The 11,755-nt window shown below is 34.8% G+C and overlaps 1 protein-coding gene across 1 annotated transcript; it reads right to left on the bottom strand.

Annotated features, from left to right (window-relative positions):
* Nucleotides 1-2,873: 2,873 nt before the first annotated feature.
* On the bottom strand, nt 2,874-5,685 carry LOC110673778 (wall-associated receptor kinase 2). Its single transcript, XM_021836978.2, has 3 exons — nt 4,554-5,685; nt 4,327-4,476; nt 2,874-4,229 (listed from the first exon to the last, which is right to left on the bottom strand). Exons 1-3 carry the CDS (start codon nt 5,443-5,445, stop codon nt 3,070-3,072), a joined length of 2,202 nt encoding a protein of 733 aa, XP_021692670.2. The 5' UTR covers nt 5,446-5,685; the 3' UTR covers nt 2,874-3,069.
* Nucleotides 5,686-11,755: the final 6,070 nt, after the last annotated feature.

The following is an 11,755-nucleotide window of genomic DNA, read 5'->3' as shown; positions in this document are numbered from 1 at the left end:
ATTAATGGGAGGGTAAGGGAGGGTAAGGAGGGAGAAGGGTAAGGAGGATTACAATAAAAAAAATCTCATGTTTGGAAAGAGGTGAATTAATGGAAAGGTAAGGAGAGGTAATGCTTATTCTTTATGTTTGGAAAGAGGTGAAAGAAGGGTAAATAATTATTAAAATTATAAAAATACCCTTTTCTATCAGATAAAATTTATTCTTTATTTTTTTTAATATGCAAATTAAGGCTTTATTTTTAGTTTAGTGGCTTATAATTTATAGTTTAGTGGATTGAATAAAGAATGAATTATTTAGAAAAAAAATTGATAATTAGAACATAATAATTATAGCAAACTATTGAAAAAATAAATGATTTAATAATTAAAATTAAATAAAAAGATAAAACTAACCTTTTTTCTGTAAGAATTTAAAATCCACGAGAGAGAGCGAAGAGATTAGATACGGCCACAGAGAGAAGACATTTATTTATAGTGGTAAGCTAGGTTTATTTTTAATGGATATAATTGGATTTTTAATAAAAAATTAAGGACATAATAGGAAAATAAAAAATAAAATAATTTTCATCTCTCACCTCCCCCTTAAGAAAAATTGAGATTTGAGGGGTAAGGGAGGGTAAACCTTACCCTTACTTACCCTTACCCTTCACTAGCTCACCCATTTCCAAACAGGGGTATTACTTACCCCTCCTTACCCTTATTTACCCTTTCCTCACCCCACCCAAACAGAGCCTTAGGAATTGAGTAGTAAGCCCTCGACAGTTACAAACAAAGTTTTCATGGCACTCAGTGAGGCTGGGCAAATAAAGTATTCTGAGACAGAGCAGCCAAACCAACCACCTTAAATTTTTTATCCATTAGCCTGTCCTCCTTGTCCTCCATATCTCCAGTAAAATCCTTTCGCTTTTGACCCACAACACCACTCCCTTCATTGCACTGGCTATCTCGATTAGCACCCATGCGAGCTTGTCTCTTACACCCTCGTCACTTAGAGCTCAACGTACCGCCAGTTCCCACGGAAATCACAGCTTGTTTTGGGTTTTCAATATGATGCATTATCAAGGAAAAAATACTTATCATGGACAGGTCCAATAACAAGCAAAACATCACCCTCCATCTGCACCATATCTGTAAAGTTGTCTTGAGTTTCATGGCCAATATGCACCGTATCATTAACTATAGAGGGAAGTGTGGCAGCACATGGTAATTGCAACTCATTCCCTGTATGAATGGGATTACTATGTATGACTTCAATGGATAAGGGAATGAGAATATCAGTTTGAACAGGAATCGCATCTCCACCAACATGCACTACTACATCCTCCGGTAGTGGGCTATTAACAATATTATCTCCACCAACATGCACTCCCGCACCCTTCGCTAGTGGGCTGTGAACAATATTATCTCCAGTACCAGCCTGACTATTATGTCCCTAACCGTCCCTCACATTTACCAAACTACCCTCGCTATACTTATTGTGCCCCTTCCGACCCGATTATGAGCTGAATAATGATTGCTGCAGTGAAACATTCGGGACGTCACTTTGGACAGCCACACCACTTCTACCCCTCTTCATCGGTGAAGCTCTCATTAAATACCTATACGGAAGATCATTCACCACCACCTTAGGATCCTCAACCACTTCCAGAAGTGCCTCACAGTTCTTAAGAAAATGTCCCAAATGCCCACAAAAATAACAGAGAGTGGGTAACTTTTCAGATTTAAAATAGACCCATAATGAAGTGCTTGATGCAAAAGTCACTATTGTGCTGCACTGAAAGGGATGAATAAGGTTCAACCCCTCATATAACAGTTCCAACTCTCTCTATTCTGTTCATCATATTCAACCATGTGTCCCAGTTTTATAGCAAGCATACCAACCACTCCCGGGTGCAAGCCTTCAGTGGTAAATCATAGATGCCCGCCCAATAAGGAACCATAAATAACTGCATCGTGGAGGGTTGTTCCTCACTCGTAACATCCTCCAATACAAGAGCATTTCTGTCAAAATGCAAGGCTGAGATTCTAAGACCTTCTACTTATCACACCAATGGAAGAATTGGAATGAAAACAAATTATCTTGGGTCATTCATGCTTCAATTCCCTTGGTCGGCTTCCACACTTTATAATCATGGTATCCATAAATGCATAGACATTGAAACTTCTCTGCATCCATAGCTTGCATATGAGTGTTAGATTGGCCTTATTTCCCACATCTCCTTCAGTAACTTCTGCGATGTAAATTCTCCCCCGTCATCTACAGTTGGATCAGTAAACTTTGGAGGGTCAATTTCGAAGATAGGCAACCATCCTTAAAATCAATAGGAAAACTATAATGCCTTCAAAAAATAAATAAATAAATAAATAAACAATGAAAACAGAAGATAAGAAAACCCTAATGGTAAGGAGCGCATGAGCCCTCTCTCGGGCGAGGAGAGAGGAAAACACGAAGCGTGAGAGGGGCCAAGTTTTGTCCATTGTTCTTTAAATATGATTCCTCCTTAAAAGAGATAAAATTCAAACATATAATCAAAATCAAAAGGTAAGAAATATAGTGCTATTTTTCTTATTATTATTTTTCTTTTATGAAAAAAGTTTGTGAACTTGAAGTACTTGAGAAAATTATAAAGACATGAAAGTAGTTGTTTTAAGTGGTGTTATATTTATTCATTATATTTTTCGCAAATATATGCAATAAATCACTCTATTTTTTTTATTTGAACTATATATATTCAAAGTACACCTTTTTATTTTTTTTATTTTACTTAAAAAGTCAAATGGTTTAAAAGATCATAATTTTTATTTATATTCTATTAAAAAGCTTTGATACTCGCATAAAGTGCGGGCTTTTGACTAGTTTTTTAATAAAGCTATTTTGTTAATGAATAGAATTCGCATGATATTCATTTATTTCTAAACATAATTTAGGCTACAATAAAAAAAATGCTAACTTTTGATGATTGAGACTCAAAGTCAAACCTCAAAGGTTTGGAAATTAGTCCAGTAAAGCTGTCCAACAATAGCCAAGCTAGAAAAAATTTAAAAAAAAAATAAAAATAAAAATAAAAATCAAATGCTATCTGCAGGATACTCAATGTCAAATGTTCTGAGACTAAGGATTTCACGTTGGCTCAGCTTCGAAGTTCCATTTTCAATGGTGGAGTAAGATGATTCAGCTAATAAGTACTCTGTCTCTTGGCTATTTTGGCTATGATCCCAGGAACTATGATTCAACTTTCTCAACCTGCCAAGCTCCTCAGCAACTTCTTTCATGGTTGGCCTTTTCATGCCACTACTACGCAGGCATTGTTTTGCAAGATCTGCACAAACTCCAATTTCTTCCATTTCACTTTCAGTAGCTACATTGAAACAAAGTATCCGATGCAGACTATGATTTTCTAGAGATGACAGAAAATATTGAATGATATTACTCTTGTCCCCAAATCTCCCACTAGAGTTTGGTTTCTCTCCTGTTAAAAGTTCGATAAGAACAACCCCGAAGCTGTACACATCACTCTTTTCTGTTAAATTACCTGTCATAAGATATTCTGGATCTAGGTAGCCAAAAGTCCCTTGAATTTTTGTAGCCATGTCAGATTTACCTGGGGAAATTAGCACTGAAGCTCCAAAATCAGATACCTTTGCAGTGTAACTATCATCTAAGAGTATGTTCGATGACTTCACATCTCCATGAATAATTGGAGGATCTGCTAAAGAATGCAAGTAGTCAAGTGCCAGGGCAGTCTCTGCAGCAATCCTCAGGCGATTTTTCCAGTTTGCTAATATCTGAGACTGCTTGTGATGAATATGGTGGAAAAGGGTACCATTTGAAATGAATTCGTAAACTAACAATGGAACTTTGGTCTCCAAACACAGGCCTATGATCTTGACAACATTTTTATGATTGACCTGCGAAACAATGCCAATTTCGTGTTGAAACTCCTGATTTAATCGAATTTTGTCCAAGTCTTTAGACTTCTTTATTGCAACCAGAGTATTATCTGCCAAAGCTCCTTTATAAACATATCCGAAGCCCCCTTCTCCAAGAAGGTGACTCGCATCGAAGTTCTTGGTAGCCCTTACTAACTCTGCTTCGCTGAAGATTCTTACTCGTTGATGCTTCAACAACATGCCTCCATTTTCCAGAAAATTTCTCTCCTTTCTTCGCCTCTTATAGATAATGATGATTAAGAAAGCAATAACCATAATCAACAAAATAGCTCCAACAACTGTAATGAACAGAAGAAAAGAACAGATCAAAATCATTTAGAAATTTAGGGCAACACAGCTATGATGATTGTAATAAGAACGCGAAGAACAAAGTACCTGCAGCAATAGTTGTGACGCGAAATCCTCGACAACCAACTTTACCATCACCGCGCATCCCAAGAGGGCAGCGGCAAGTATAACCCCCAAAAGTATTCTTGCAAGTGCCATCACATTTGTACTTAGCTGGTTCTTTGCACTCATCGATGTCTGTTGTTAGATAAGAAGGAATTAGAACAGATATAACCAAAAAAGGGGAAGAAATTATGAGGTTGTTGATTAATTACCTTGGCATCCTTGTGGGAGATAGGGATTTCCTCTGAATCCATCTTTGCATACACAACGATATCCCTGGCCATTAACAGAGTATAAGCAATTAGAATTATCGCCACAGGCATATTCGTTCGGGTTTGAACTTGATTGAGCTGCTTCACATGTTTCCTCCCTTACTACCCATTCAATCACAACATCTGAATTTACAAATCCTTTAGTTGCAGGAGAAAATGGATTATAAGAAAGCTGCAGATCAGAAACATTGTAAGTCCTTTCATCCGCTAGAAAGGCAAATTCACAGGGGTTGAATTGCCAAACTGTGCTGTGGTTTCTTGGACTTGCAAGACTAATATTTAATGTCTTGAGACTCCGTGGTATTGGAGTCTGACAGCACCCAAAACCTGAGCAGGAACCCTGTAGAGTCATGTTCTTACCACATAGAGATACACAGCCACTACCGAAAGTCTGTGCTGCATCTTCCATGAGGGCTAAGGTATCACACCCAACAACAGTTAGCTTGTTACGAGAATCCGAGAACCTGAATGGGCCACTTCCCAACCTGATGGACTGTATGAAGTTATTGATCAACCCTGTATTGTTGTAGCAGTTATATGCTGCATCAATTCTTACAGAGATTGTGCCTTCTTCCACCGAGATATTGTGAATAGGCATGTTTTCACCAAAAAATAGTTGAGGAGGATTGTAACTAGAATTGCAAGTAAACATGAATTCAGAGTTATTTAAGGCACATCTAGGATCACTTATCTCTGGTGTGATGTTGATTCCAAATGGGTATGGAACATGAACATTGCCGCACGTGTCAGCACAACCAGAGACTACATCTGGTGAACCTTTAGCTGTTGTTGGAGATGTTAATGACAAAAACACAAGCCAGAAAGCAAACATCTGGTTAGTTTTCTATTGCCTTGTCGTTTGGCTTGCTCTGGTTTCAATTATTTCAATAACCCAATCACAAATATTGCAAACACATATATATAAACGAATTTGATAAAGAATTCAGGTCCAAACAGCTACAGACTTCACTTCTTCTCAATCGTTTTGTTGACCAAGTAATTTCTGCCTCCTTTTCTTTCAAGAAATGAAAAGAAAAACGAAATTTTTGTTGCAAGTTGATGTTGATATGTAACATGTAACTAACAAAATAATTTCTGGGGAGCCAGCACATAGCAGTTGAAGCAGTCAAGCAGCAAACCGTGACCCATTTTCGAAAGATGGCGAAGACTTTTTGCAATGAATAAAAATTCTACACGCTTCATCTTATTTCAAACTATTATTATTATTTTTTTCTCATTACATTGATAAGATATAATATAAAATAGCATGCCATTGTTTTTTGTTCAGATTTCAATTTCAAGGTTCAAATTAACCGAACAGATACTTCTTCCTCACTGAATAAATTACTCTAAAAGCCAATTAATTTTGCGTTAACTTTTATTATGGCAATAACTAATTTTGCATTAATTATTGTAAAAAAATTACTAGGTCAATAAAGGGGTGGAGCCAGCCCACTTGATAAGGAAGGGCCAATTCAAAGTTGGTGGTTGCCGAGGACTTTTAGACTTGGATGAAAGATTAGCTTCATAATCATGAAAATAACCCCCTTAATAGTAATGCACGTGCGATGGACAGCATTTATTATGCAATTAGAGTTCCACAAGCGTTCTCATTTGTGGTAATTGATAAGTGATAATCAAAAGATGGAGTGGACATGATGAATTGATGATGGCTTAATGAGTTTTACTTCTTACCTAATCACCCAGAAAATAACACCACAAGGACAAGACAGACTGTTTTCTGGGGGAGTATAAAGAAGGGCTCTGTGTCTCCTCCTTGTGGGCCTTGGACCCATGTTCTATGTTTTCATGTCCCAATACAGTAATTTGAGAGAGAGATATTAATGGGTGGTGTAAATTTGCAGTACAGAGAGAGACAAAAGGACTGTTGGGCCAAAGTTGAACAGCAATAATACGTGGAAATGAGTGGAAGATTATCATCGAAAAGCTTCCAGTGGCCGTATGGCATGGCTGTGCTACACAGCCTGGCCGTGTAGTTTACTAGAAGAGCCAGAAGTATAAATAAATCAAGTTGCTCGTGAGTAATTCGAGGTTCAACTTATAAAAATTTAGTTCAATTCATAAAAATATAGTTCAGTTCGGCTCATTTTACAAATGAACCGAGTTCAAGCTCAAATTTTAGGATCGTTTAATAAACAGTTAAACTCGAACTTAGCAATATTTGACTCGAGTTTGAGCTCAAGCTTAGCTAATTAATAGACTTGCGATCTAACTCGTTGAATAAGCTCCCGAGTTAGTTCGTTAAACAGGCTCGTGAGCTAGCTCATGAACAAGCTCATTTTCCATACTCGTGAACTAGCTCATTTATAAAAACATTTATGATAGTAATTGTATTTTTTTTATTTAGTAAATGCATTTGTTTTATTTATGATTATTTTAAAAACAATATATAATTTAAAATTTTAATTTAATTAGTATATAAAATATAGTTATTTGTAATTTAATTTTTTAAAAAACAAAGTTAATTTGTATATAAAAAAAATAAAATTAGAATACCAAATATATGCTTTGAATAATAAATATATATTATTAAATATTATATTATCATATAAATTTATGATACAATCAAAATATAAAAGGTGAAATTATAAAATATAGTTATCTACAATTTAAATATAGAAAAATCAAGTTAATTTTTATGTGACAAATAAATTTAAAATATTATATAATAAATGCATAAAAAATATTTTGAATATTTTAACCATAATAAATTGCTAAATAAATCAAAACTTATTTTTGTGGTAGTCGTATGATTTAAAATATAAACTCATCTCTCTTCCCATCTTTTCCTCTTGTTACTCTCTCTCTCTCTCTCTCTCTCTCTATGTGTGTGTGTGCAGTCTCTACTCTATTTCTCTCTCTCACCTTTAAAAGAGAGTCTCACCTTTAAAAGTCTCTCTCTCTCTCTCTCTCTCTCTCTCTCTCTCTCTCTCTCTCTCTCTCTCCCTTGAGCCTTTAAAATGTTATGTTTTAAGAGAGTACTAATGATCACAACTTTATCATTAAATTGGTTTGTTCTTCTAGATCACAATCTTAATATAAGCTCTAGTATCTTTCCATTGAGTTGTTTTGACTTTGAGGGCGTGTGGATATGCCTGAACAGTGAGTTTACCATTAAGCTCTCTCTCTCTCTCTCTCTCTCTCTATATATATAAAATTATATTGTTCATATATTAATTTGTATAATGTTATGTGATTGAGTTCATTATAATTATATTGATATATTTATATTATTTAATATATTATATTTATATCATATAGTAATCTTTTTTATTAAATATTTTTGTAGAAAACACTCAAATTACAACATATTTATATAAATAAACTAATATATTAATTTTATAAATTAATTCATTAATAATATAAAAATTACTATATATTTTATTAGAATAAAATTAATCAAATTAAAATAGTACATTTTAATTATAATTATTAATTAAACAAATTTCATATCTTAATTGCAAAACCACGTAGTTTTGAATGAAACTACGTTGTTTTAAATTGAATGGAAGACCCTAAACTAAATAAAACATCAAAGAAGACCCTCCTCTAATCCTGACCGTCCAAGCCAAACATCCAAAATTAGATCTTGATCGTCCAAGATTTAGTATAAATTCTCCTTATTCTTAGCAGCAGTGTGTTGCCTCTATTTTGTAAGCTACCAAATGCTCCTTTCTTCTTCCATTATCGACTAACTTGAGAGAACAACAAAGAGCCTCGTTCCCTGCAACACCAATGAAGTATCCTCCCTTGCGACGCCAACGTAGCTTTCTCCCTTGCAACAGTAACGAAGCTTCATCCCTTGTGACACCAGTAAAGGAGCCTGCTCCCTTGCGACACCAACGAAGCCCGCCCCTCCTTCAATGAAGATGATGAGTAGGCTCTACCGGTAATTCCAGTGACTCCACCTTGTCATTCAATAGTGATTGTCTTGCATGAAGATTGTGACTCTTCAAGATCCAGATATGTCAACAAAGATGATGAGTTCATTGTGGCTTTATATGTTTACCCTTTGAAGTTTCTAAACTAGTTGAAAATAGTGATAAACAAGTGCTTGCTTCAAGATTTTTTCTTTTTATTTTTTGGTTTTATGTTTATAATTTTTATTGTTGATTTTGATTCACTATTTGTTGGATTTATCTTGCATTTATTTAATGGTGATTTGGATTGTTTGATTTCTATTGATTTTGATTTCTTTTATTTTGATTTGGATTGATTTCCTATTGATTCAAATTTCTTTGATTATTACTGTTAATTTGGATGGATCTTCTATTTGGATTTCTTTGCTTTAATGTTTGGACTGTTTGAGGAGCTAATAAACTGGATCGTTTGATGAGCTAATAAACGAGCTCGAGCCCATCGAGCTTGAGTGGGTTTGAATATACAACAAACAAGATCGAGTCGGGTTTGGCTCGATTATATTATAAATGAGTTAACTCAAATTGAGTTCGAATTTAATATATTTCAAACAATCGAGCTTGAATCTTAATTTAAAAGTTCGAGTCAAACTTGAACTTCTAAAAAATGTGAGAGTAGTTCTCAACTAATTAAAGCTTGCTTGGCTTGGTTCGATTACAGCTCTAGGAAGAGTCTCTTCAACTGGCTTAGCATCACATGGCCATGGGAAATCACATGGCCAGGCAGTGTGGCGCTCTAGACAATTGATTGCCTTCTAATGCCCTTATCATACAGCTACACTTGTGAAAAATTCGACCTCAAGTTAATTTTAAGTCCAAATAACAAATGCATGATCTCTTACACCATAAATCTCCACTTGGGATATATTCACCCTTAAATTTTAAAATGTAGGAGAATTAGAAATTGCACACCATAGCTTTTTCTTAATTATTCTTAGCTAGATTGAATTGAATAAGCTGTACACAAACTTATTCAGATTACTTGGACAAACAAAAACAATTGAAGAAACATAAATTAATGCGTTAGAAATTAAATTCTTTAATTATAACAACTATCATGTGGCTTGGTTAGGGGTATACAATGACAATTTGGTTCCAAATCAAACCAAACAAATCAAATACCGAAATTGAGAATTACAGAGATCGAATTGTACTAAAATATAAAGAAAATTAATCTGATTCATCATTTTTCAATCTTCATCTTCCTCAACAAATACACTACATATATATGTATACGCGCGCACGAGGGCGCGCACGAGGGAGAAGAAATGAGAAATCTATAATCTAAACCCTAAATTATTCTTAAAAAAAAAAACAAAATTTAAACATTCAGATTATAACAAACCTATATCGCAAAGCATCTAAAACCATCAAAACATGCAAAACCCACATCGCGAGTTCACATATTAAACCCACATTACAAATAAGTTAAAGAAAATGGAAAGCAGTGCTAAGATGACCGCTGAACAACAAAAGCTACGAATCACAAAGAATGAGATTGGATAACCCAAATGACCTACGAATAGCAGAATCCATGAATCACAAGTTTCTGTGGCCAAAAGAAGAGTTGAAGATGGCGAGGCAAGTCTCAGTCAGCGTGGCGAAGCAATATCTGCAGACTTTATGGGTGATGGTGAGAGTTGAGGATGTGGGTCTCTATTGATGAGAAATGAAGAAAGAAAATGAGGGTGGCCTAGTGGGTGAGATTAGAGGACTTTATGGATGGTAATATCTAAAGAAAGAACAATGGAAGAGGAATAAAAGGGTCAGTCAATGTCACAGAAGGTAGGAAAAAAGGGTGAAAAGGGTCAACTTGTGTGTGTTTATACCTAAAGCACAAAATGACATTGGATGGTGTAACGGTAGCTAGTTCGGTCAGGTTAATTCGATTTTTTTTTATTGAATTAACTAAACCGAATCGAAAAATTGAATTCAAATGATTTAGTTCGCTAATCAATTATAATCGATGAGTGCTTATCCCTTGACATGGCTATGTTACCCAGCTTAGCCATGTAGCTCTCTGGACGAGTCTTTTCAACTGGCTTAGTGTTACATGACTGTGGAAAATCACATGGCCAGGCCATGTGACTCCCTGGACAAGTGGATAGCCTTTTAATGCCATTAATTAGAATAATTTATTGTAATTTTATCTAATTAATTAAAATTTAAATGAAATTATTATTTTATTAGTTAAAAGATAATTTTTAATATTTTTTTTCTTTTCTTATCTCTCTTCATGTAAAGACACATTCTTTCTCTTTGTTCCTCTTTTCTCTAATACTAAAGGAGCTACCATAACTAAAATTAGGAAGTAAGTAATCAAAATAGATAAGTGTCCTGAATTCCACACATTTGGAGATGGGGCAAGGAGAGAGAGAGAGAGAGAGAGAGAGAGAGAGAGAGAGAGAGAGAGAGAGAGTGAGTGAGTGAGTGAGTGAGTGAGTGAGTGAGCACAATTCAAATCTGAATTGAATCACAAAAATTGAATATTGTATGTATGCTTTTCAAATGATTGTAATTTGACATGAATTCTAGTATAATTAGGACTCTGAATTGTACCTGACTTGTAAAAGGACTTCGCATGAAAGCAACTTATAAACACGTAAGATGGTAACTAAGACTAATGAATAGTGTAAAAACATAGTACACTAGAATTGAATTTATGTTTTTGATATTGAATCCTATTTGTGCATGAAATAAATGATTGGCATGGTTTGTTTTCGTGTGTGACATATTAATTGTCACTGATTCCATGATTAAATGTTAAATAATAAAAAATAATAACAGGCTTAATTATACAATACAAGTGGAGGCTGATTTAAACTTGAGTGGCAAGAGTGCCTAACAACTTTCTTTCACTATACTCATTATTTAGAACCAATCTATTTGGACTATGATATTGAAGGATGATGATCCTCTATAAGGTATAAGTAGCCACTAATTCTACAAATGTCCTAGTCAGTTTTCTTGGGTGACGACACTTTTTCCTTCGCCTTTGTGGCATACTCTTATGCATTATAGTAGTGTTAAGGAAGACAATGCAAAAATAATTTTGGTTCAACTTCATGCTACTCAAAAGATGAGATAGGACTAGATTAAGCCGAGGTTCATTAGCACCCAATATATTATGGATGTTGAAATGAGCAAGGTAGGTCACTTGGGTTAAGATTTGCTAGCACCTATGCATTGACTGTAAACGAACGT

This window comes from Hevea brasiliensis, chromosome 6 (assembly GCF_030052815.1).
Source record: "Hevea brasiliensis isolate MT/VB/25A 57/8 chromosome 6, ASM3005281v1, whole genome shotgun sequence".
NCBI classification, from domain to species: domain Eukaryota; kingdom Viridiplantae; phylum Streptophyta; class Magnoliopsida; order Malpighiales; family Euphorbiaceae; genus Hevea; species Hevea brasiliensis.
This window is presented reverse-complemented; position numbering and strand designations above follow the sequence as displayed.

Coding starts and splice junctions, on each gene's coding strand:
- LOC110673778 (XM_021836978.2), bottom strand. CDS start 5,445: ATGTTTGCTTTCTGGCTTGTGTTTTTGTCATTAACATCTCCAACAACA. Junction 4,477..4,553: donor TCTCCCACAAGGATGCCAAG/GTAATTAATCAA, acceptor ATCTAACAACAG/ACATCGATGAGTGCAAAGAA. Junction 4,230..4,326: donor CGTCACAACTATTGCTGCAG/GTACTTTGTTCT, acceptor TGTTCATTACAG/TTGTTGGAGCTATTTTGTTG.